General features: G+C 51.9%; 2 protein-coding genes across 4 annotated transcripts in view; one reads left to right on the top strand and one right to left on the bottom strand.

The window, feature by feature from the left end:
* The window catches only part of ZFAND3 (zinc finger AN1-type containing 3), a 320,362-nt gene extending 309,322 nt beyond the window's left edge, over window positions 1-11,040 (top strand). For all 3 annotated transcript variants that reach the window (XM_049715787.1, XM_033424363.2, XM_004267651.4), the window contains exon 6: window positions 8,714-11,040. In XM_049715787.1, coding sequence (XP_049571744.1) covers window positions 8,714-8,868 — 155 coding nt within the window. In that variant the 3' untranslated portion in view covers window positions 8,869-11,040. The remainder of the gene's footprint in view (window positions 1-8,713) is intronic.
* A 3,060-nt stretch (window positions 11,041-14,100) lies between these two features.
* Window positions 14,101-25,990, bottom strand: part of BTBD9 (BTB domain containing 9) — a 416,797-nt gene continuing 404,907 nt past the window's right edge. The window contains exon 11 of the mRNA XM_004267648.3: window positions 14,101-18,020. Within this exon, the coding sequence (XP_004267696.1) occupies window positions 17,823-18,020 (198 nt within the window). The 3' untranslated portion in view covers window positions 14,101-17,822. The remainder of the gene's footprint in view (window positions 18,021-25,990) is intronic.

A 25,990-nucleotide genomic window follows, 5' to 3' on the forward strand; every position in this document is an offset into this window, starting at 1 on the left:
CTTCCCTTGAACTGAACTGCTACCCCAGGATTAATTTTCCTTGGAATCTGGAGTAATTGACCAAAATACTAGGGTAGAAGAGGAAACGAATGTCAGTGGGAACCTGTGTGTTTACGTTCAGTTCTTCATTATCTGTACTCGGCACATTTGTGATCATGAGTTACAGCAAAGTTTTAATTCCAAGAAAGCATCTAATGCCATCTTGGACATTTCTGGGTTGCCTCTCAGAGTGAGCTCAGCAAATATAGGCTCATATTAATAACAGCAATAGAAAAGCATAATTAGGAAAGTAAACTTGCTACTGCAAAAAAATTAAAAAAATACATCCAAAGCCAAAGCCAGACAGTAATCATCTTTACATTGCGTTTGCTGTACCCTGTTCACCCAGGTGGTTGGAAGTGAACTGTGTGGTGGTGGTCCTCTCCAGGAAAGGGGGCGAGGGCCCAGTTACCAGCAGTAAATGTTCTTTTATTTTTTATATATATTTAAAAATTTACTTTCTTCTTTCCCTCCCTCCCTCCTCTCTCTTTCTTTGGCTGTGTCAGGTCTTAGTTGTGGCATGCAGGATCTTTCGTTGTGGCGCATGGGCATCTCTCTAGTTGTGGCTTGTGGGTTTTCTCTCTCGAGCTGTGGCCGCACGCTCCAGGGTACATGGGTTCTGTAGTTTATGGCACGTGGGTTCCTTGAGGCGCGTGAGCTAAGTAGTTGCAGCACACGGGCTTAGTTGCCCCACAGCATGTGGGATCTTAGTTTCCCCACCAGGGATTGAACCTGCATCCCCTGCATTGGAAGGCGGATTTTCTTTGTGTAAAGAAATTTTCTTTGTGTAAAATGTTGTGTAGCAGAAAGAAAGCCATGTGAGTAGGAGGAAGGAGCAGGGGAGGAGGGGGCACCCAGCCTTGAAACCAGCTGAGTGAGTTGTACTGTGTAAGGTGCAAGGGGCAACAACAGCTGGAAGAGCTATCCTGGTAACAGCCAACCTTCCTTGAGTCGAGGCTTCAGCTGCTCTAGTCTTTAGTGCCCGTAACAACCCCGTTTATAGGAGACACACCTGAAGGTCTGAAAGGCTAAATGGCTTACTAGCAGCACACAACTGTCAAAGCAGTGCAGCTGGAACACGAATCCAGTACTTGGGCTCCAGAGCACAAGATCCTCACTGAATTATCCAGAAAGAGAACTTGAGGTTGCCCTAAGGGACATGCCGTAGCAGCAGGGGTGGGACTAAGCCAGAGGTTTCTCCCAATGCCGGTCTGTCATCTCTGTCCTCCCCTGTGACCCCAGAATGTGGATTGTTGAAAGGCCAGCAGAGAAAAATGGGGTGAGTATTCCTCTCTTTTCCAGGTGTTGTTCTAGAGAGACACATGGCATCTGCAGTCTGGTGTCCCCTGACGGCATTGCCACTTGGCCATTCTGGACTTGGATGAACTGGCTCTTTCCAGTGTAGCCTTCAGGGGTGGCGAAACAGGCCACAGTTCTCTGCTGAGCCGTGTGTGAGCAGCCTGGCTTTAACTAAGTTGCCCCCGTGGGCCCAAGCTTTGCCCCCGGCCGCTGTTGGGTAGGATGGGTTTGGCCCTTTTTTTGCCTCCACTGCAGCTTTGGAGTTGGTTTTCTAGGAGACCTCTCTGAGAGGATAATCTTTTACAGGACAAGGAAATACTGAAAGAGAAGGCCAACAAATCAGGAGCCTGCGGAGAGGAGGATAAGGTCGCCCCCAAAAAAGAAGTTTCCTGCTTGTACCTCACTATTCTCCTGAGGCCCCAGAGAGGTGGGGGTGGGCAGAGGAAAGAGGAGGCCAGGAATGCAAGCACCTTCTAGAGCTTTTGGATGCTAAAAAGTGCCCCAGCTCCTAAGAGGCTGACGCTGGCTGCCTGCTTTCAGCTACTGAAAGGAAATGTTTGAAAGAGCAAGTCATTATTCCTGTGGCAGAAGCTGCCTTGAGCCATTTTCTCTCAGTTTTAAAATATATGTTCATCTCTAGGTAAAACAGCCTAGCACAACGTGAGCCTGCAGCCAGCCCCCTTCTCCTCGTGCACCGAGGGGTTACGGAGCTTGCTGGGGGAGGGTTCTCAGGTCAAAGCTGAGGGCACAGTTTCCTTCCTGGTGCGGGCACCTGGACCCCAGGCCCGGCCCACCCCTACCTGCCACATACACCCTGTGGTAAAAATAGGGTAGGCTTTTCCTGGGTGGAGGCAGGAATGAAGGGTGGAAGACTTGTTCTCTGGACGTCGGGTGGTAGAAGGAGATGTTCCTGGGAGAGGGCGAACATTCCCCATGGACGAAAGGAAGGAGGTCAGAGTTTTTGCAAGAATGAAGCAGTCTGAAGAGACGGCAATAAAGGACACCAAGAATGGTGGATTTTTCTATACTTGGGAACTGACGTGTGCACACACCGTGTCGGGAGCTTCATTAGGCTGGGCTGTGACGGCGCGGCTCGCCTTCACCACCGGCCGCTCCCAGGGCCTTCGCGAGTGCTCTTTGCGTGGGCTTGTGTATCTTTGCCTTCTGTCACAGTGCTTTTTGTTGTAGTGTTTAGCTTGTATCTAACTGATGTTTTAATTGATTTGGGGGAAAAAATGATTGCTTCTGTTTTAGAGCTGTCTTGGTATTGTTCTGTGGTTTTTACTGAATTGTTGAGTACACTGGGCTCTTCTAAATTGCATGTTCTCCTTCCCCTTGGAAAAGAGACTGATGCCTGCTTGGTGGTTCACTGTGACTTTGGTTCCAGCTCCTTGGGCCGCTGACTCTGTCCATCCACCCATTCTCTCCCCCAGCCCAGCCGAGCACTGTGTGAGCTAACTCAGTGAGCCACGATCCAGTTCTTTTTCTTGGAGTGTGATTGCTTTTCCCGCCTCCATGCAAAGTCAGGGAGGGAGGAGAATGTAAAACAGACGCGTTCCATTCCCGAAACACCTGTGGCTGCTTTGCCTGTACCATGGGCCTGATGAGATAAAATGCATTAAGATCCTTTAATGCATTTCTGTGCTACAAATTCTGCCTTGGGCATTGATTGGGTCAGCGGACATGGTGTAATCCAGGGATTGCTGCTGGTGGGAGTATAAATGGTTAATGCTTTCCAACAGGCTTTCCTGTACCCACCTGCTGTTCCTAACATGTACTTACAAATGAGCTGTGAGGTCAGTTAGCTGTCCTGAGTTTTAAGAAACTTTTTTGTTGTTGGAAAAATGTGATTCTTTTCTTCTAATGTGCTTGCCTGGTTATTTCAGACACGAGTCAGGTATATTTGTTGTTTATGTTTGAAGTAGACACTTCAGATAGCAAATGATACCTATTGACCTGAGATTTGGAGGCTGTGTTACCTAGGTTTCTCAGGGAGCTTTGGGAGGCCTTGGGTGGGCTGTTTGCTGTTTGGATAAAAATATCAAGGTGCATTCTCTGATTTACCTCCTCCCTGGACACATCTGCCTGGGGCTTGTTGCTGGTGGGCAGGCACCGGGAACAGACGTGCAGTCTGGATAGCGCGTACACGCATGGCGCTGCCTGAGGCTGCACACCTGGAGATCATTTTACAGTGCCTCGGTCCACAAGGCTTGTCAGTATTTTTAGGTTCTGCTTGAACCTCTGACGATCTGAAATTCAAATGAGCAAGAAAGTGTAAAATATTTCTTGTGAGTGAGGTGAGAACACCGGAGCAGCTGGAGCCGAGGCCCACCCTGGTCTGAGGCTTCACTGAAATGGCCACTTTGGGAGAGCCCCCGAGTGGGGGGATCTGCAGGAAAACAAATGTTTAATTAATTAAAGTCCACAAGTATCCAGAGCTGCCCAGTTTTGTCAACTTTTAAATGGTGCTTTTTTACTCCAAGATACAGCCAATAAGCAACATTTCTGTCTGGCAGGGACTGAATAAAAATGTCAAGGGTTCAGACTTTGTGAATTCTGGCATCGCTTTCTCTGTCTCCTTTAGGAAATTCCATGGGAAAAAGACAGTTCCAACCCCTGCTCAGTTCTTAAGGTTCAGAGGGAAGCACTGGCCTGGGGATCCGGGGCCTCAGCCAGGGGTAGGGGCTGTACTGCCTGCGGGGTGACAGGTTGGCTCCGCCCTCGGTGCTCCAGCTCCTCCTCCACACACCTTCCCCACCCCCAACACCACAGTGGTGCCTGAGGATGGGGGGGGAGTTGGGGGGAAAGGGGACTGGCCTATGAGGCCAATTATCTGGTTCAGCTGCCCTCAGGGCCCCTGCCTGCCAGCACGGCTGAGAGGTAGTGACCCTTTCTCCTCAGGCCCTGGGTGTTCCTCTTGGGCAGTGATTGTCAATGATTTTTGTCAACAAGTAAGTGAAACAGGAAATACTGTTACAACTTTATAGCACTTAGTCAGGTATTGGGTGTTAGTTATATCATCTTTGCTTAATGATGGCATTTGTCAGACTGTTCTCAATCCTGGTGTAGAGTCTCAAAATACCCACACCCGTCTCTGTGTGAGCAGAGGTGAGATTTAGCTATGGATGAGGGCGTCTGAATGAAATGGATGACTTTCAGATGTTAGCTTTAAAAGCTGAAGTTTGGTTCCCACCAGATGAGCATTTTTAGAAACCTGCATGTCAGACCTTTATGAGTCTTGGAAGAGTGAACCTTGGATCCATTTTCTGCCGGGAATGTGTAGAGTTTAAGGTGTCAAGCATCTTCAGGTCTGTGTGGCCTGTGGCTCTACACCAGGAGGGCTGAGACCAGGTGTGCTTGTTTATAACCGTGAGCGGCCTGCGCTGAAATGCTTGTCCTCCCACAGGAATCCCCCGGCCTCTCTGTTCAGGGTGAGGGTGACCTGAGCGTGCTGCCTCTGCGTTTCTCATTCACATGGGACCCTTTCAGGACAGAGGGTTAAGATAGGTCTTGAATTGTACTTTTTGCCTTTTGCCTGCTCTGCCCCCTCTGTTGCAGTCCACGGCCACAGCACCCTGGGAGGAGCCCCGCGCGGTTCAGCCCCTGTGGCTCCCTGGGCAGGCCTCTTCGTCCAGCCCTGAGGCTGCCTGCTCAGTTGAAGGTGTTTTCGAAATGAGGGTGTAGCTGCCGGAGACCTTGCTGCGTAGCTTGCAGAACGGGGGCAGGACAGCTGACTGGTCTCACCTGTGCTGGTCGGGCCTCCTCCTCTCCCCATGCCCAGGATGGCCTGTCAGGAGCCAGGCAGTGGCAGGTGGAGAGGGGCCTGGAAGGTGGGCCGTGGGACCCAGTGCTTAGACAGCTCTTCTGCACCCTCGCCTTTTAATCAAGGGCTCATCCCAAATTGCTCTTCTGCCCTGACAAACAAAGAAACACCCACACAAGTTCTTGAGCGTTTTGTGAAATTTAAACCACATTTAGTATTATAGGCTGATCTTTTTTCAAAAACTTTTGCCTTGGGTGTTTTCCTCGCTTTTGGGGGGTTGGCATCCTTTTAATCATTATCCTACTGCTTATCTCTCCAAAGCACTGTATGTATATAGGTATCATAAGCAAAAGTATATTGAAATTGTTTTTAATACTACATGATGCTGATCTATGTGACCATAAGGAGGGTGTAGATATGAATTGTACATATGTGAGTGAGTTTGATAATGTTATATAACTTTTTAAAATCGGGGAGAAAGAATTTCATGATACCCTGGGTAGTAATACCAAAGCCCCTGTCGCAGCTCTGCTGATCAGTTCAGTGTCCTTTCTGCTTTCCTTCCCTCTGGACACTGCCTTGGCTGACCCACTCTGGAAAGGCCCCACTTGGTTTCTAATAAACGGCATGAGGAAGTGTTGAGGCTGTAAATCCCCTTGTGCTCTAAAACTGTGTTCATCACTGAAATGAGAACAATCTGCTTCCCCAGCAGCCTAACTCACTTCTCTCCATATGCCCAGCTTGGTCTCCAGATTTCAGAGAATAATTGAACGTTCATGACACTTGAGTGGTTTCTGGAAACAGGTCTGTGGGTATCGAGAGAAGACAATAAAGACTCACCCCCCCCAGTCACCCCCGAATGCTTTCCTGTATCCAGAACAGCCCACCCCAACTACTGACACCAAAGTACATTTAGCCAATTGGCTGCTGTCGGTGCGTAATACCTGCTCAGCATTTGGGACAAGTTCCAGCATGTAACTTCCACTTGGTGAGTGAACTTGACAGGAGAGGGAATTGAGCTTAATTTATATCATCTAATAACCTCAGTGCAGCAACTTGGGAAGTTAGCCTTCCAAAATTTCCCCCAGACTTTTCCCCAGTGAATTACAATGCCATATATTGTAAATTTCACCAGTTCTGCTCCCTGCTGAACTGGTAAAAATTTACCTGCTGTTCAGTGATTTTCACCTTTCAAAAATCAAAGGCAAGTGTCAAGCAAGGTGTGTCTGACAGAGGTACACAGGACTTGAGTAGAGAAATAAGGTGTTTTTGGCTGAATGGAGAATCCTTGGGTGGGTAGAGAGAACATCCAGGAGCTCCTGTGGTTGTTGTGCCCTGTTTCCTTTTCCAGACAGAACCTGGGGCTCTCAAGTCCACCCACCGAGTTGGTGGTCCCCAGGAGTTGGCGGAAGGCAAACTAAAGCAGAGTTGTCAGGGGCGTAGTGAGGGCAAGATTGGAGCCTCTTCCCTCCATCCCAGTCTACCTTTGACTAGTGAGGTGTTAGACTGAGCCAGGGCTGAGTTAATTTCAGGGGCAATCCATTTCCTGCTACTTTTATTCAGCCAGCACCATTCATCAGGAGAGGAGAGCCCTTGGGACCCTCTTCTGCATCATCCCAATATCTTGAAGGAAGGGAAGCAGGGATCTTCCCACCCCTAATTATAGATGCTGAAGGTATAGAAATATGTCAGGACTTGGCGACAGAAATGCCTCCACACACTTCCTGCTGCCACACAGCTGGTACCCCTACCCCAAACCCCAACCTGACAGCAGGTTCTCCCCGACCAGGTGGGCTTTGCTCCAAAAAGATGATTGTGCTTGTTAGATGCAGGATGAATATTGAGGCCATCCATGCTTCTGCTGTGAAATCCTTTAGGAGAAAGACAGCTGGTATCCAATACCTTCAAGTAATGAACTTATCAGTAAATATAACACACTAGCTCATTAATCTTAACGTTGCTTTTGAGCCAAGTGGGAGCTCAGCTTCTCAGGAGACAAAAATTTCATCTCTGTTTCTTTCCTTAAACCTAGTCCTAATTTAGAGTCAAACATATTGCCCTGCTCTCCCTGGGAAGCAGTTAATAACGTGTTTTTTTTTTTTTTTTCTGTACAATGGATGGTCCAGGCTCGGCCTGGTTGCTCAGGCCGCCGTGGGCACCTGTCCGTACTCAGCATGAGCTTAAGGCATCAGAGCAGGGCTGTGAGTGTCAGCTGAGGAATATTCTCTGGGTAAAGTTGATCTTAAAAGTTAGGGCTTTTGAAATCATTGGCCATCATGGCCAGTCTTTGCTTCAACTTCTGATATCCTTCTAAAATCACTGCCTCCACCCCTCTTCTCTGAAAAGAATTGAGGATGGGGAGAGGGACGAATCACAGTTTGCAAGTGGTGTCTGTCCATTCACTCTGGCTGCTGGGGTCTGGGCTTAAAAGAGAGAAATCTCTGAGAAGGGATGATGTTTGCTTGGAGAATAAGTGAGGAGAGCATTGGCCCGGGGGTGCTGCTCTGGGATGCCTGCCCCAAGTGTGCAGGGAGAGGTGGTTTAGGAAAGGATTCCAGCTCACTGCAGGTCAGTCCTGTGGACCTGGTCTAGGCCCGTGGGACCTGGAGGTATGACCAGATGCAACTGTTGGGATGAGGTGATGGGGAGGAGCCAGCCCAGATCTCACGCCCCCTCCCCTGAAAGAAAGGGCCAGACAGACCCAGGGAACATCGGGTGACTGTCGCTGTCACACGTCCACACCCCCATCAGCACTCCTAGAATTTGACCAGAATGGGAGAATGGGCCACATCCTGACACAGCTGTGTTCCCTTTGTCCTCTGAGCCTCTCTGCTGACAGCCTGAGGGCCTCCTCTCATTGTTTGCTACCAGAGGGGTTTCATCTGTGTCTCTACCTGCTCTGCCGGGCCTCTCCTCAACTCTTTGTTCTCCAGCGTTGTGCTCCCAGGAGGCCTGACTGTGTGGGCCTCACCTCCTGCCCACCAGGTGGGGTTGGAAGCATCAGGCTCCATTAAGATGCCAGTCGGATCTCGACATTTCTGTTCTTTCCTCTCTTTAAATGTAATACCTTGTCCAGTGCTTGAAGTAATCCATTTTCCTCTGAGAGCCCCCATTCATGTGTGAGCTTTGGTTTGATCACACCCACTGTCCCCATAATCATTTCTGCCCCCGCCCCGGTCTCCTAGAAGCAGTGCGTGTCTTGTGGTAGATACTGAGGTTTATCCAGGCCAGGGAAGCACTGTGCTGCCAGCTCTGGGCTCTCCCGCCTGTGTGGGGCTGGGAGGGAAGGGGCTCAAGAGCCCACTCATTTCTGAGGCAGGCGCTGCAGAGTCACATTGGGGTTCCACCCTCAGGGTCCAGGCAGGAACAGCATTGAAGGCAGATGTGCCCCTTGGACGTTCTGAGGATGTCGTTGGACTTGCGTGAAAGTGCTGGCTGTCTTGTTAGAGTGGGGATATTGTAATAGGCTCTTCAGCAGCCGGAGCCCCTGCTGCAACCATCGTCCACTCACTGGACGGCCCTCCTGCTCTCTGGACCTGAGGGAGAGCTGGGCTCTGTGCACGTGGAGGCCACCCTAATGGTCTGTCTTCTCTGCTTCCCCCACTGCTGCAGGTTACGTGTTCTGTATGTTGCATCGCCTCCCCGAGCAGCATGACTGTACGTTTGACCACATGGGCCGTGGCCGAGAGGAAGCCATCATGAAAATGGTGAAACTGGACCGGAAAGTGGGGCGCTCTTGCCAGCGCATTGGGGAAGGGTGCTCCTGAAGGCCGGCTTGGCCGCTACGTGACGCTGTTCTTAGTTCACTAATGTTAGCCTTATTTAGGACAAAGTCAGCCAGACACCTTGTACTGGGCACGCGTCAGACTACAGCCAGTCCGTTTCCTTTCCTTAGCCAGCCATCCTGGTACTGTAGTTTAGGGGTTGATGGTGGTTGAAATTGATTTCTGGCTGGTTACTAAGGTGCCTGCTAGCCATTGTATAAAATTAAAACATGAAGAATATTTTTTTTTGAGCATGGCTAGTGGATTTAAAACAACACATACCTGTCACTGCTGGAGTCAAACTTACAAAAAGCCTTAAGTGGAAAGTGTTCCAGACGGAGACTCTGAGTCAATAGAGGAGGAGAAGCTGGTGTTCAAGTCCCCACGACGCACATGGCTTTGCCGGAAGCTCTGGTTAGTGTTCGGCCTTCACCTCTTCACTATCCTTAGTCCCAGTAGCCAGGATACCTGATGGCCACGCGTGCCCGGGCCACGGGAGGCTGTTGAGATTGGCCCCGTGGCTGGGCTGGGTGGTGGCCTCGCTCTCCCACTGAGCAGGAAATGGGGGTGGGGACAGGTTAAGAAAATTTACCTGACTTGCTATGAAAAAACTCTCTCATCACACGAGAAGAGAAACAGTAACCTCACTTTGAAAATCAGCTCCACTCAAGCCTAGTCCACGAATGAGAACCACCTTTTCTACACAGGACCCTTGGTCACGAGAAGCGCCCGCGGGCGCGCCCTGACCCACGGGCTCTGGTTTGCCGTTTGCCGAGTGCAGGGATCTGGCAGTGGATCAAATAAGGCTAATTGCAGCACCGCAGCTGTGGCCTCCAAACTGGCCTCTGCAGCTAGGTTTCTAGATTGGAAGTTTTTTAAAAAGATGTTTCACAGCCAGCAGGAATCAATAGAAGAGCTGGGAGCTGCCTGCAGCTCCGTCCCTTCCAGCAGGAGCCTGCTCAGCCCCTCCAAGGCCAAGGGGACGATGCCTTGGCCTCGCCTCTCATGTCTGTGCAGCCCCACAGTCCAAGGGCGACCAGTCCACTTCTACCACATAGCAAGTTTAGTAAGGGGGGGCAGCATATGTCACAGGGACAGAGGTTCGTGGCCATGGCCCAGCTTGAGAGACACACTCGCTCAGGCAGGTGCGGGGAGGGCCTGTTTCTCAGCGTGTTTCTCTTCAGAGAGGAGTTGAGTGGAGGCAGGAGCTCAGGCCCAGTGGGGATGGGTGGAGATGGGCCTGTTTGCCAGTGTTAGGAAATCATCACCGATCAGGTGTGGGGGGTGGGTAGACAGGAGAAAGATGCCCTTGAAAGCCTGAGCAGGGGTGAATGGCCCCAGAGCCCCATCTGATCCAGGCCGGTGAGGGTCGGAGGCTCCTGCAGAGGCAGTTTGGATCTGCCCGCACACAGGCTACTGGAATAGTTTAACCCAGCAACTTACCCTTTTATACCACAGCAAGTGTTTGCTCAACTCTGTCTGCAAATTAACAGTTAATACCTGCAACTACAAATGTTTTTGGTCCGAAATACTGAAATAGGAAATCACGCTCTTCCCCGCCTCCTCTCCCACCCTACCCCCACCAGAGTGGAATCCGCTGCAAAATCTCCAGCCTTAATTCTTGCTTCAGGACCCAGACTGGCGTCTTGCTCTAGGGCAGCCCAGGGCAGAGGGGCCAGGTCTGCCCATGTTTACCACTGTTACCAAGCCACGGCCCTCTGGCCAGTACCTGGCCATCCTCAGTGATGCGGCCCACCTCGGCCCCCCACCAAGCTCTGATCGTGAAGAGGCCACAGGCGCCCTTCCGGCCCTCCTCAGGCCCCACCGGCTGCTGCTTCCCGGCGGCAGCGATGGGAAGCAGGCTCTCTGGGGAGCCCGGCCGCACACGGGGCTCGCAGCCCATGGTCACTTCCTGATGGTAGAGCTGGGGGTGGGGTGGGAGGGCTTGTTCCCCGGCAGTATCTGTTCTGTGAAGTTTGTTAAATGTAAGGAAAGCTTAAATTCTTGTATCTTTAAAAGAGAAAATCTTATTTAACCCTTTTGTGTTCTAGATTTACTTACACACATAGCCTAGAGCTCAGTTTTAGTTTTAACATTGTGAAAATATTAAAAGAATCTTGTAACTTTATTCTTTTTTCTCCTGCTGAAAAAAAAAATTAAACCAATCGTATGAAAGTTTGGATTTCTCTGTTTTGCCGGTTCTCCTAAGTGCCACCTGGATGACCAGAAAAACAATAAAAGGTCTCCCCAGCCAGAGGTTGGAAGAGATGGAGGGCTCTTGTGTGCACTGTCTGGGGCTCACTTGTCTGGTAAGTGTCCAGGCTCCACAGTTGTTCCTCTGGTTTCTCTTGTGTGGTTCCACCTCGGGAGACCCTGGGGTAGAGGTGTGTCTGCTGGGCCCAGCCTTCTCTGGCAGCAGGGAGGTTACGTACCTGGGGGAGATGGGAAGAATGAGCACCAGCCCAGAGGGCCCCCAGCTGTGCGAGGGTTGGGTGTGCCTGGGTCCTGGCATATCCAAGACCCGACTTAACGAAGGACAGGCCTGGAGGAGAAAGATTCCCGGAAGGGACGATCAGAATGATGTAAATGCTGTGTAGAGGACCACCTAACACGCCTTAAGATAGACTAGGCTATCTCAGGATGGAGAGGTTGTGCCTGGGGTCTGCGATACCCAGGGCCTGGAAAGGTGTTCTGAGAAGAAGGTGCTGTAGAGCTGTGGTCACAGCGTGGGCCCACATTCCTCTTTCTTACCGTCCTAGAGCAAGTCAGCCACACCTCACCATCCACACGTGTACTGGGCGTGATACTCAGGCCCCACAGAGGGCTAGCTGAGATCACAGGAGACGGGCTTGTTTGGGTGCTGTCTGCCTCCTGCCCAGAGGCAGAGAAAGCATGGAGCCGTGGGGGAGGGACCACAACGCACAGGAGTCTTCGCATGATTTCTGAAGGGAAGCCACGTTGCAGTCTCACAGCTGTCAACTCGGTTGTTGTGAACACACAATTTGTATGTTTGCTCACCTAGGCTGCTATGCAAAATGAAGCTGCATCCTGCCCACAGATGAACACGTATTCCAAACAGCAACAGTGCCCTTTGGGTTTCTGGACACAGTCCTCCTTTACAGATGGCTCAGAAGAGCTGTTCCCCATCCCCAGCCCAGCATGGCCCCTACCTTCCCACATCAAAGAGGTCCTCACCAACCTTTACAGACCCAGAAACCAAAGACAGAGGACGTCTGCGTTCTTGGGTGAATTCAGGTTATACACGTCTGGCAAGAGTAGCTCATGGGCCAAGCCCCACGGCCACGCTGAGGTGCTCCTGCCACCCCTCCCTCTCCACACCGCAGTCCCGAGGCTGAGTCCGGTCCTCACCCTCCTCTGGCTTTTCTAAGTGTGAGGGTACGGGTGGGGCGGCCTCGGAACCTCAGTGCTGGGAGAGCCTGACGAGAGCGTCCTGGCTGTTCCTCAGAGCTGGTGCTGCCTCTCAGGTCCCTTCTGGAAGGGAGCTCTGAGAACTGGAGCTGCCCTCTGCAGAAGGAGGCCGGGAGAAGCTGGGCCCCAAGGCCTGGGGAGCTCTGAGCTGGCCTGGGCTGGTCAGCGGCTCTGTGCTCCCTGCCATCCCTGCCCACAGGCTTCTGGATCTCACTGTCAGCACCCAGGGCCACTGATGGGGACCCACTGCCTGGGGCAGGTCTGGGAGGGAAAATCCCCGTAGCAGCTGGGAGTAAACCAGGAACGTGGAGCTAGAAGCAGCCATCGGGGAGGACAGTGCCCCCTACACACAGGGTGGAAAGCAGAGGCCGAGGGGCATGGTGACCTTGGACAGCCTGGTCCTCTGTGCCCCACTGCTGCTCAAGTACCCTCCCCGTCCTGAGCCACAAGCCCTCGGAGGACGCTATCTGGCAGCAGATGGACAGGCTGTAACAGTGTCACCAGTGTTCCCAGGGCATCCATGGGAACCCAAGCCCTGGGCCCCAGATCCCGCCTTACAGGCCTCTCAGCTCCTCCTGCCACTGGCTCTCAAAGGTGGTGGCCTCCAGCTGTCCCAGCCGCAGGGACGGCCAAAAGGAGACAATAGTGGAGGCAGGTGGAGGCAGCAGCGCCTCCTGCTCTGGGCTCAGGGCTTTAAATACTCAGGATGCATGGGGTAAATGCACGAGACATTTATCATAAATTACAGGTGGATGATTGTGGGTCTTTAGGCCCTGAGGCCTCTAGGGGAATATTCGAGTTCTTTAGGGGGCGGGGGAAAGCAGAAGCTAACTTGGTGGGCTTGGAGGGCCCCTTTCAGAGTCTGCCTTCTGGCTGGGAGAGGACAGGTGTAAGGAAGGACGGCCGGGGGCCAGGGGCTCTGCTGCCCATCTGGATAGTCAGTCACAGAGGAAGCAAAGGACCAGGCCCAGGTCAAGAGTGACTCAGCCAGATGAAAGGGAGGGCACCCTCACCCCTCTGCCAGGTTATTCCATGAGCATCATTACTTAGTAATTTTTAAAAAATAGAACAGTGATTTTCAAAAGTGTACGCCTGTCCTCACCTCTGCAGTGGAGGCAGGTCCTGGCCTGTGTCAGTCCAGCAGAAAGTCCTGCCTGAAGGCACGTGGGGTGTTTGGTGGGGGACATGCAGCTCCCCGCGCCTGCTGAGGTGCGACGGCTCCTGCGGCCAGTCTGATGGAAACCAGCAGAACCCCCAGGTCCTCTCCCCACACCTCAACACAGGGGCGGGGGCTGGGGTGTATCGGAATCTGGTTTACTCTCCGACCAAACCCTCCCACCACCGTTTCCACTCATTTTCTGCAAAACACCAGGGCCTCAGGATCCTGTCCAGTAACCAGGTATGACCAGGTCAGCTTCTAGGAGGAGAAATGGGTGCATCCCTGTTGCCCTGCACATCCCTCCCCCTCCTCCAAAAACTCCTGTGCAAACACCAGGCCCCAGGACGACTTCTCATTTAATATTAGAATAATGAAAACCATGGTGGCACAGAACCACGAACTGCATTTTAAATTCCTAGGGCCACTAATGAGCACTGAACTCCTGCTGGAGCTGTTATTAGGACAAACATTCAGAATGGATGGCTGCAGCCACGAAAGGAAGTGGAGCGTGGCCTGCACCACTGCAGCCACAGCTGCCGCCTGTCCGGCCGCCACCCTGAGCACCTCAGCTGCACCCAGAGGAGCTGGCCGCCCATGTGGAATGCAGGAGTGACACGATAGCACCAGAAAACAAAACCAAAACTCACTAATGAGGAAAAACCTCTTAGAAGGAGACACATTTAATTTTCTTTTCCTTCTTTGACACCCTTCTTCTCTGTCCAAAGGGAGGTTCTTAATTGAAGCCCACAATGGGGAACGCTCCCTTTCTTTATTATCAAATGGCCTCAGCACACAGGATGCTCTGCTTTTTATCACAGATTAGACCTTCCTTTTTTCCCCGTGGCTCTAGAAAGGATAAGTGATTACAATTTTGTTATCTTCTGAATTAAAAAAAGGTGAAGTTGACTGGGTCGGCACTGTCTGCACAGCGGTTTGACAATTGGGGCGACAGCATAACTACTGAGCAATTTCTGCACAATTCAAAAGCTACTTTTTTCTTGGCCAAGGAATTAGTCTAACAAACACATCCCACTCTTGCTGAAAATAATTTTCTTTTCCCAACTCTTCTAGGAATAAAACACTTTTAATGTATTTGTCAGGAATCAACACTTCATTTACTAAGATTAAAGAAGTGACAAAGAGCAATTGAGAAGAGTCCCACATCCATCATGGGCTCATGGTTCTAACTAGAATCAGAAGAAAAACGGAAAAAGCACTGAGAATATGGGAAAACGTGTTTGCGTGTGTGATGCTGTTATACCTGTTTCACGTTCAGAGTGCTTTGCAGCAGCCCCCGCCTTTAAGCCCGCCTTGACTGGGGCGCCACGAGCACACACCCCGCCCTGCCCGCCGTGCTCAGCACCGGCCCTCCAAGGAGGCACCAGAAGGTGACGTTGAAGGCTTTCGCCAAAGCCCCAACAAAGTGCATTTTACTCCCCCACAAAGCATGACCTAAAATGAAGGGCAGGAGGTTCTGCATGCTCAATCTCTAGACCTGGGTAGTGGTTACAAAGGTGGTGTTTCACAATAAAGGGCCAGAGGCCACAAGCACCCCTCTGTCCACCTCACCAGACCTCCTCAAAGCAGACGCCGTGGGACTGCATCCTCTGGGGCTGGGGGGGAGCCACGGGCCCTCATCTGCCGCTGCCCCCCGCACAGCTTGGCCAAGCCTGCTGCCTGGTGTCCCACAGCTCCCAGGGAATCAGCCTCCACCCTGTGCTGGGCTGACGGCTCCGCGGGCATTGGGCTCCTTAGAGCTGGGTCTCATCAGCACTCCCGTTTAGCTCTATTGGTCTCTCCCCAAGTTTGGGGGCCATCTTGGTCCTGCTGGCTCATGGCGGGGGTAAGTCCCCTGTGGGACCAGCCAGGGCTCTGGAGAATGCCAGGCACCTGGGGACTTTTTCTTGGCTGCCCACTCATCCCTCCTTCCCTGGCAACGCGTCTGGTGTGTCGCACCTCGACTGGGGTGTCCAGGCCCCTCCAGCCAGGCGTACAGAAAGAGCCCCCATTCCCCAAACCACAAGGCTCATCAAGGAAGGCAGAGCCCCTGCCTGGTAACAGGAGGCCGACCAGAGCAGGCTTTGCTGAGCTTCATCAGTGTCTGCTGGGGTCCAGAGCAGGCTTGCATCCAAGCAAGGCCTCTAGACCATCAGGGGGCCTCAGGGGAGGCAGCTGCGGGGCTAGGGGACGGCGATACGGCTGCACAGAGCTGGCCTCAGTCCCGCCCGCCCTCAGCACTGCCTCTCAGTCCCCTTTCCCTTTATCTGAAAACAAGGCGTGTCTGAAGTGCTGGAGGAGCAGGAGAGAGACAAGCTTTATTCTCTCCAGACCTCAGGGCAGAGATCTGGAAGGAACGAACACCAAAGAGAATTCACAGAGGACAGGAAACAGAGGGTGAGCCACTGGCCATGCAGGGCACAGTTCATGCCTCTTCAGGTGTGAAGCTGAGTGTCCAGGACGCATTTCGTTACCTGTGCCTGGATGGAGAAGGGTACTGAAGGGCTCCAGACCCTCCCCCAACCCACCCCACACTTCCCCGGGTCAGCAGTGATTCCTCTCTGGACAGGTGACTTCAGAGTTTGAGAAGAAGCCCTTGAATGGATGATACTTGCAAAACATTTGAACGCTGCCCTCTTCTGACTTCCCTGCTCCTCCTGCCTCCCCTGTGGGCAGTGAATGCACCGCTGGAGGAAGTGCTGAGTTGTCAGGCATCCTCAGCTCTAACTGGAGAAGGGGCTGGATGCTGAGGGACGCAGCGCCAGCCACAGAGCACGGCCAGCCACCCGTGGCAAGCAAGCGAGCGGCACCGCTATTTGTTACCAGAGCCCCTCCCATTGTGAAAAGCTGTTCCCCTCAGAGCGTTCCACTCACCCCACGCAGGGGGACGCAGACAGAGATCAGAGTCGAGGGCACCGAGGGAGACTAGCAGAAAGACAACCTTCCCGTTTAATCATGCAGCTTGAAGCTACCCTACTATTCCAATACTGATAAATCACAACTACATCACACTAGGAGGAAACAGCTGACCCACTGGCTCTTTGTACACCCACGACCAATGTGTCTTTAAGACAGAAAGGACCCCCCCGTCGGCCCCACCCCTCCTCCAAGCAGGATGCACAGAGGACCTGATCGTGACAGCCAGCCAACGGAAGAATCGGGGGATGAGCAAAAACCGGACACAATCTGATCAAGTTACGCAGGGCAGTTAGCGGTGGGATGGAAATTACTCAGACACACAGAGCCAGACCAAGCGACAACTGTCAGATGAGATCGTTTCAATGAGGATTAAAAGGAAAGCTTCTTAGAACTGATTTTTTTTTCCCAATCCCTGGCTGAGTATTATGGTCTGGGGGAAAAACAGCAACCACCGATCACCACCACGCGGGAAAGGCCCACTTTTGCATTCCCGACACCGACTGGCAGGACGGCTGCCTCCACACCGCTCACTAACCTGTGGCAAATGGAGGACAGGTCCAGCCCAACCGGAAGTTGGTATACACTCATACATACTTCTGAACATTAAATTAGCTGGTGGCATAATCACTGTTTCCTTGTCAGCCTCCCAAGCTTAAAGGCTGGATACGTTTCAGGAATGACAGGTTAATAACTTGGCAAGTCGAGTGATTATTAACTCCAGTGTCCACAGATTAATCTGCTCCTTGTGTATTTTGTTGATCTTCCTCAAAGGATTTTCCTTGTCAGACCAGGTGCCATGATGAGCTGCATCTGTGCCTCATTTAGGAGATGCGCATGATATTTCTCAGCTCTACCCCACGCTCAACCGTTCAAAACTAAGGAAGGAAAATTACAGCGTCAAAAGGGATTAAAACAAGTGATTTGCTGTTTGAACCTTTCATAAAGATCTGGAAAACCTATGATTCAGCAAATGGAGAATAACTAAAAGAAATAAAAAATTATTTAGTTGCCAGGGCAATGTGTTCCATAAAAGTAAACACTCTAAGGAAACCCATTTCCTACAGGGTGCCTTGCCTCCAGGTAAGGAAGGCCTAATACATTCTCTTCCATTCCTGTGTTCATGTGCCATCTTTGTATTCCGACTCAGGCCTATTACTTCCTTCTGTGGTCTTTGCAGGGTTAGATTAGAGAGGTAGGGTGTTAATGGACTTGATGAAGATTGAAGACCCACTTTCTCCCCCTGGAGACCAGCCTGATTTGAACAAACTGAGGAGAACAAAGCAGCCCCTTTGTGTCCTTGGGAGGAAACCTGTCCTGTGTGTTTCTGCAGCCAGGTCTGTTCCTCGTGGGGCGGGGGTGGCGGGGCGAGGCGTCCACAGGCATCCCTGCTCGGGGAGGACACGGCTCCTGTGCCACCTGGGCCCAGCCGAGTCACTCCACACGTGCGCCTCCTTTATTGGTGCTGCCGGTTGGCTGAGTACGAGTTGGAGCCTGGACTGGAGTGCAGTGAGTTGCCGCTGGGGGCCTGCAGGGCGTGGGGGTCGGGCTGCTGACTGGCTGGGCTAGTGTCCCCTGTCCCCGACTGCTCGCTGTTTTCCTCCTTCTGGTTGCTCTGCTGCTCGGGACACTCAAAGTGGACGCAGTGGAACACCTGGTGAGAGAAAGGAGAGACCTGGTGAGTGATGGGTCAGTGTCGGAGCCCAGAGCTGCCATGAGTCAGGACACTGTCCCCATGGGAGTGACAGCAGGTCATTCCGCTCCCGCCCCCCCCCGCCCCCGCCACTGGCACCGACAGGCAGCAACTAGAGGGTGGTAAGCGCTTTTCAATCAGTCAGGATAAAAGTGAGGGGACCGATGAGTCTAAGAGTTGCAGGCAGCACAGCATGGATTCCCATAAAATGTTCCCACTGGATTTCTCCATTTGGGGTTACTTTTGTCTCATGAGCTTTTCTTTCTTTTTTAATTAATTAATTCTTACATCTGGCAGTTGGGTTAAAAGTCAGTGGGGTTGATGGTGGCAATGGCTGCATGATTCTGTCAATATACTAAAAAGCGCTATGCTTTAAATGGGTGAGTTGTATGACATGTGAATTATACTACAATAAAGTTATTTTCTAAAAAAAGCCTACAGGGCATCATTACCCCAGGGGAGGACCCAGGCTTATCTCCAAGGATCCAAAGAGCAGTTGCTCACCTCCTTCTGTGCCCTCCGGAGGGGAACAAGTTCTTGGTGCGTAATCATCCTCTGGGCAGCAGTGCTGGGGAGGGAACTTCAACCTGAGGTGACCTGGGCCAGCCGGGAACAAACACTGTCACGTGGAGGAATGGCCCCCCGCAGGAGCCAGGAAAAGCCTGTGTTCCACCGTGACTCACTCAGGAAGCACCACTGAGCAGACAGGGCACCACTCAGAGCTCGGCCAACAAGGGTGAGCCTCAGCCCTGACCTTGAGAACACACAGCACAGCTGGGGGTTGGGGGTGAGCCTGCCACGCCCGGAGCAGGAGGTGACTGCTGGTGTGTGAGCTGGGGGCACGGGGGCAGCCAGAGGAAGCCCATGCCAGAGGAGGGTCTTTAGGGATGCCCTCCCCCCCACAGAAATTCCTCTCTCCACTAACAGCCAAGTCCTCCAGGGGTCCCTGCTGTGTGGTGCCTGTCCTGAGCTCTTTGCACAGGAGAATCACATCCTCTCCTGGGGGCGTCTTCAGTCTGAAGCACACAGGTCGACTTTCCAGGGAGCATGCTGGCAGTTTTAAGGGAATCAATTTCCAGATCCTCAAATTCAGTATTTTCTAAAACTGCCTGAGAACATGACTGAATTCACAACACCCTTCCCCACCTCACAGAAGGAAAGCACAGCCCTCGCCTGCCCGTGCTACAGTACGCACGGGGGCACACCGACCTCCCTCCCACGGATGCCAAGCCCTGGATGGGGAGCACCTGCCCATGAGTCATGGGCCCTGATACTTTCCGGGTCCCCATGAGAGTGAAATTTGGCCTGACTGAGATGTTCTGAATTCGGAACCGAACTGTATATGTGACTCATGTAATTCTTTTAAACGTAACTGTAATTTTCCCAGAATTATAAAAACATTTTCAAAATACACTGGCTAAATCCCATGAATAATTCCACAATTACTTTCAGATTTGGTGTGCCTTATTCAACGAGTTGGTTAAAACCTATTTTACCAAACCATGTCATCAAATATGTATTCCTAATAATCCTTATCTTCCGTCTTTTAAAATGTTTATTTTTTTCTATCTCATATTAACAAAAATAATTGTATTTAAACTTATGAAGAAATTTTTACTTCTCAACCTTAAAATGTTCAAAAAATTACATTTTTTTCCCAGAGCTCTTTTAGGGGATATGCAAACAAAATGTTTGAAGGCCATTGCTCACAGCGCTTAGAAGACTCTAAGCCCTCAATAGAGTCCTTTTAAAAGTTAATAGGCAGGAATTCCCTGGCGATCCAGTGGTTAGGACTCTGCGCTTTCACTGCCAAGGGTGTGGGTTCGATCCCTGCTCGGGGAACTAAGATCCTGCAAGCCCTGTGGTGCAGCCAACAAGAAAAAAGAAAAGTTAATAGGCAGACTTGCAGCCACATGGATAGATCTAGAGATTATCATACTAAGGGAAGTAAGTCAGAAAGATAGTTACCATATGATATCACTTATATGTGGAATCTAAAATACGATGCAAATCAACATATCTATGAAACAAAAACAGGCTCACAGACATAGAGAACAGACTTGTGGTTGCCAAGGTGAGGGGGGTGTATGGCGGAGGGAAGCACTGGGAGTCTGGGATGAGCAGATACAAACTATTACTTTTGGATGGATAACAACAAGGTCCTACTGTATAGCACAGGGAACTGTATTTAATATCCTGTGACAAACCATAATGGAAAAGAATATGAAAAAGAATATATATATATGTATGACTGAGTCATTTTGCTGAACAGAATAAACACACATTGTAAATCAACTATACTTCAATAAAATTAAAAGAAACTTAATAGGCAGGACCTGGAGGGAAGGCGAGGACATTTTAGGGTTAGAAGTGTTCCAGGCAAGGGGAATAATATGGGTGAAGACCTTGGGAGGAAAGAGCCAAGTGATGTCTGAGATCTGAGTGGCAAACCGTGAAGAGAGGGGAAAGTCGGCAGCAGGGCCATTGAGAGCTTTGGAGCAGAAACATTCTATGGTCTGCTGGAATAGGATTTAGGGGTGAGTGCCAGTTCCTGAGGGGCCTGATGGCACAAGACAGTCTTAGAGACACTGCTGTGGTAGGCCAGTAACATGACAGGAACTGAGGCTGAGGGAGCCGGAGGCCACCAGTGGCTGGGGGACCAGGAGGCAGAACCAGCACCGTGGACAAATACCTGGTAGGGCCCCGGCTCTCCTACTGGTGCTACCGTATCCCAAGGGTTTTCTCCCTTTGGCCTCCAGACTTCTAAACCAGCCCTAGATAAGTAAGATGATGCAAGTTGTTGTAAAGTTGTCATCGAACTTAGGCGCCAATGCTGAGGCTAAACTGTAAGCATGTAACTGGCGTGTAGTGATGTGCTTGGAAAGGACTGGGCCTGTGTGGACAGCTGTGAGAGGCAAGCCATGTGGCACAGGGCCAGGGCCAGGCTCCGAGCCCTGGCCACCCACTGCTCCCAGGAGAGCTCAACCCTCACTCTCCTTGGGTCGGGCCCACCCTTTCCTTCCGAGTGGCCTGCTAGCTCAGAGGACCTACTTGAACTTGGATCTGCCCATGTTTCCTGAGTCCTGGATAAGGGCCTGTCTTTAGAGGATAAGGCACTGGTACCCCGGGAGTGGGCAGGATGCAGCCAGGGCTGGACACCTGCCACTCTCCCTGAAAAAGGACCAGGCGGAGGAGACCGCAGGGGGCTCAGGAAGTACAGAGAGCCAGGGGCACGCGGCTGCCCCTGCTTCCTCCTGGGAACTCTACAGCCTCCACGGCTAGAGCACACGCACCGTGCACACCCACACCACGCACACAGGCATACGTGCACTGTGCACGCATACACATGCGCCCTTATTCTGCACAGTCAGGTTCACGGAGAAGACAAATGTAATATCAACTGTGAAATTATACTTAAAATATAAACTCCATGCTTACCTTCCTGCATCACTATTTCTTCCATATTCCCACTTCAATTCATTTATCTACCACTGTTTCAAATTTCACCTTTCAAACTAATATGAAGCCCGAGACCACGCGTCCTCTGTATGGGCAGAGAGTATTTTCTCTTAGAGTGAGCCTGTTTCTCCCCTTAAAGCTCAGGCTGGTGCTGCTTCCTGTGGACCCGAGTCAGCCCCCGGTCTCTCCTTCCTCTCCTTTTCTTTCCTTTCTCCCTCCCTTTTATATCAAATCTCGCCCCTTGGGCCCACCTGCAGGTGCTTACCTGTCAACAGCCATAGGGGAGGGCCTTTTCTGGGGATTTAGAACCTGTCTGGGCCGTCAGCTCTCACCTGGGCTACTCAGGGTAAATTTGAAAATCCTCTTCTAAGTAGCAGCTATTAATACCTCTTCTCCATCAGCCCCACATTCTCTGAGCTTCTGAAGTGACAGGACCACCTTCTGGTAGGTTATTGACAGTCTCTTGCTCTAGGAGCACCCGTCTTTCCAAGCACGGGGTGGGGCCGTGGAGACAACCCCCCAGAACACATCTTGGCTCCTGCACACGCCCCGCCGCACTCTCAGTGGATCCTCTCCCTGGACCTCCTTGTAAACGAACAAACATCCTTCTCTTTCTCAACACCACCCAGTCATCTTTCGTCCCCGGCGCCTGTGTCTCCTCTACCTGTTCTGAACGATGCACTTTACGCACCGTCCCCATTCTGACCTGACCTCCTTACCCCGCCCCATCACGCCCGCGGTCGCTATGTCACCCCGCTCTCACGCTCCCCGTCAGCATCTCTGAGGCTGCTCATCGGAGCCCTAGGCTGATACTAATCCTTCAACTGATTTAACACTGTCCTGCTGTGCATTACCTTTCCCAGTGAATGGGTTTCTCTCCTTGTGCTCTCACGAACTTCCCTTTGGGTCTCTTAATTTCTAGGCCAGCCTGTGAGGCTCCAGGGCCCAAGGCCCAGCCCCTCCTCCTGCCTGTGTCCTGACCTGTCAGTTCCCATCTGACTCAAGGACCGAGGCGTGGCCGTCCTTTCTCCCACTCAGGGCCTTGCACAAGAATAAACAAATCAATAAAAACCCTGGATTGAAAAATAAAGTTAAAAAAGATCTCAGTGCAGCTGGCCGCTAACTAATGTCTGGCTCTCACCTAAGGAAGGGTCCCCATGGGTGACGCAGTCCAGAGAGGCAGGGTGGGTTTCTGCTCCACGCCGTACCCATAAAAAGCCTGGAGGACGCGATTACAGTGAGCACTCAATACTGCTGGTAGCCGGACCCCTGCTGTTGCCCCGTTCCCACTGTTACTCCCATTCCTCTAACTTGGGTGACTTAACTGCACCAATGTCTCTAGCCCACTTAACCAACCTGTTTTAAAATAGCAACTCGAATGGCTATTATTCCCGACATACCTAACGGTACTGTTTTGGTGTCCTCCTGTGGATGCTCCTCCTTGGAGAAAGCATAGTCATGCCTCTCCCTGACCCTGCAGAGCTCAGCGTAGGCTCTGCCCTCTAAGCTGGGGGAAACTGGGAGCCTCTGGGAGCCCTGGGAAGCCCTAGCCGCCAGCAGCCTGGCCGAGCCTCTGCGGCCGGATGTGAGGAACCAGGGCTGTGTCAGGGCTGCGCTTCAGGCTGTGACCCCCGAGTCCCAAGGGTGTCACTAAGGGACCAACTAGCTTTGATGCGGGTTCACTGAGCATCTCCAGAGCCAAGCGGGCTCTGCCAAGTCAAAGGCAACGCACAGGAAACAGTTAACTTTGTAAGTCAGAAACCACGTGGTGAAGATTCCAAGTGAAAAAGGGTGTTTTACAGATGGAAAGATGGGTGCGGAGGTAGAGCGTGCAGCGGGGACAGAGCGAGCAGATAAGGGCGGCAAGCTGGGAAAGGACCGGCGCCTCCATGTTCCAGGCTCAGGCTGGGGGGCAGGACAAGGTGACACCACACGGTAGGCGTGGCCAGAGGAGCCAAACACGGTGAGGAGGGTTTGGAGGTCAGGAGGTCCAAGTGCATTCTTTAATTCACTCACTCACTCATTCATTTATTCATTTCAAAACACAAGGCACCTCCTGCACCCCCTCCTGTGAGGCCTGGCCCCCTCAAAGGGTGCACCAACCAGTAAGGATAGAGACACGTGAGTGGACAGGCTCTGGCCACCAAGGGAGCCATGAGGGTGCAGAGGAGGGGCCCCCAGTCAGCCAGTGGAGCAGGGGATGCCGCCTGAGTTGGGGAAGGTGAGGCAGTCAAGCAGAACTGGTCAGAGGAGGGAGGCCTGGTGCAGGAGGAGGGTGACCACTGTGGACTCCCAGCCAGCGTGATGACAAAGAAAGGCGGGAACGGGGGAGGTGGGGAGCAGGGCGGCAGAGGCAAGAGGCCATGGCTCAGGGGACTGGGCGAGGACCCGGCCTGGACCTGGGCAGGGAATCAGGGTCGCCGGACAGAGGAGAGTCTTAAAAAATTAAGTATTTCTTGAGTTAAAAATATTACAAAAAGAATACATTTATGGTGACAAATAATACAAGTGCCTCAGGAAAGAAGGTAGATGACAACAAACCCTTAAACGTGAAATCCCCTGAGGTAGAACACAGCAATTTGGGATAAACAGGAAAGAATCCTTTTTAAAGGATAAACAACAGAACCTGATAACAGGCTTGGCAAGACTGACACAGGAGAGGGAAGGATTCTTCACAGCCTCTAAGGATCCTCTGGGAGGATGGAGGCTGGGGGACTATGGTGCTGCAGTGGGCACAGCACGGGGGTCCGAGGGGCCTCCAGGCCCAGCCAAGCACGGGGGACCTGGACTCATCCTCAGAGCCTTCCTTTCACTGCTTTTGTTTTTTAACCTTCAGTGACCTCACTGAGCATAAACACTGGCCCAAGGCTAAATTACACAGTCCCTGCCGTCAGGACCTCCACCAGATGGACCTCAGCCCACAGTGGTGAGTGGGATTCAACCGCAGGGTGGAGCAGCTCCAGAATCCGTGCTCTCTCCATATCAGGATGGCTCCTCACACAGACAACATAATAGCGAGTGAGAAGGAATACACAGTGTGAGAGATTAATTTCACCTGGAAGGGACGATCAGCGAGGAAGGTGTGCCTAAACCAGGCCTTGAAGACAGGGCGGGAGTGGCCTTCCAGGCAGAAGGGACGGGGAGGACTTCCAGATAAAGGCTTGGGGCCTCGCTCTCGCCTTCTGTACACCAACGTGCCGGCTCAGCTGTCTCAGTGGATAATCCAACCCACTGGCCTTGAACCTAACATGACGACAGTGCGAAGCCAACACCCAGCCAGGTCCTGGACCACTGCAGACGAGGATGAACATCACGGTGTCTGTACCTCACCATCATCATCTTGTGCAAGGCTGGGGTTCTTCCCTTAGGACCCTAGGCCCCTTCGGATGTGCACCCGTTGCAAACGGGCATCCAGAGAGGGGGCCTGTGGGCGGTCCTGACTCTGTTCATGGGAGCAGGGGTGGAAAGTGAGCCTGTCCTGGAGAAACTGGCACCTTCTCTGGTGGCCAAGGGGTCGGGGCTGGCCCGAGATGCCTGCCACCCCTGCAGAGGTGCAAAGGGAAGAGAGGCTGGGATGCGTCTGCTCTTTTCACACAGACACTGGAGGTCGCTGTTGCCTGGAGGAGTCGTCACTGCCACGAGGGGCGGTACCAGGTGCCGTGTGGGAACTGCCGCTTGTCCCTCACACCCCTAAGCTCCTCTCCCCACCGAGCACCTCAGGCCTCCCTCTCGGTGGAACAGCCAGGTCCTGAGTTTCTCTTCGCTCAGAAGCTTGTGTGATTCAATTTCTTTCCTCCGAACCTTCCCAAGACTGCGATACCCCTTGGAAAGGATGTGACCAAAAGTGAATGAGGCATACAGGGCAGAGCCACACTACTGATTTATGCAAAACCATTACCGCAGTCGCCGCATCATTTTCCCTTCCCTTCTCGGCAATCATGTATCCCATTAGCCTGTTTGATTACTGCTGCTCACGAAGGGGTACCTTCGCTGAACCAGCTTCAGTGGCTTCTGGATCTGTCTTCCGATAGGAGCCAGTTAAATTGGAATGTAGTCGTGTGTATGAATCCGACGCAGCCTGAGTCACATCCGGTGTCCTTTTTTGTAGCTGCTGTTTCTTATCCCTTTGCCTTTCCTCTCTGGGAGCCGTAATTCTTGACGTGTCTGAGATAGTCTGGGGTGAACCCTGGAAAGGACGTACACAAACGTGCTGGCTCCTTCTTGGCGAACAGGCAAATTCCTCGGCTAGCCACTGTTTGCCGCCTTTAATTAGAGGGATTCCCTGAGCACTTTGTTCAATGTGTCTTCAAGGTTTTTAAAAGCAGAGAAGCCTCTGCTAATTTTCCCAAGTTGGGCTAAGAGTCCAGCGTGAACTGTAGCAGAAATCAGGAAAATTTAATAAATGTTGATCAATGACTCTACCTTGCCTTTCTGGTTTCTCCTGAGTAATTTTCACAGATTGCTTTCATGCC

This window comes from Orcinus orca, chromosome 10 (genome assembly GCF_937001465.1).
Source record: "Orcinus orca chromosome 10, mOrcOrc1.1, whole genome shotgun sequence".
Lineage (NCBI taxonomy): Eukaryota > Metazoa > Chordata > Mammalia > Artiodactyla > Delphinidae > Orcinus > Orcinus orca.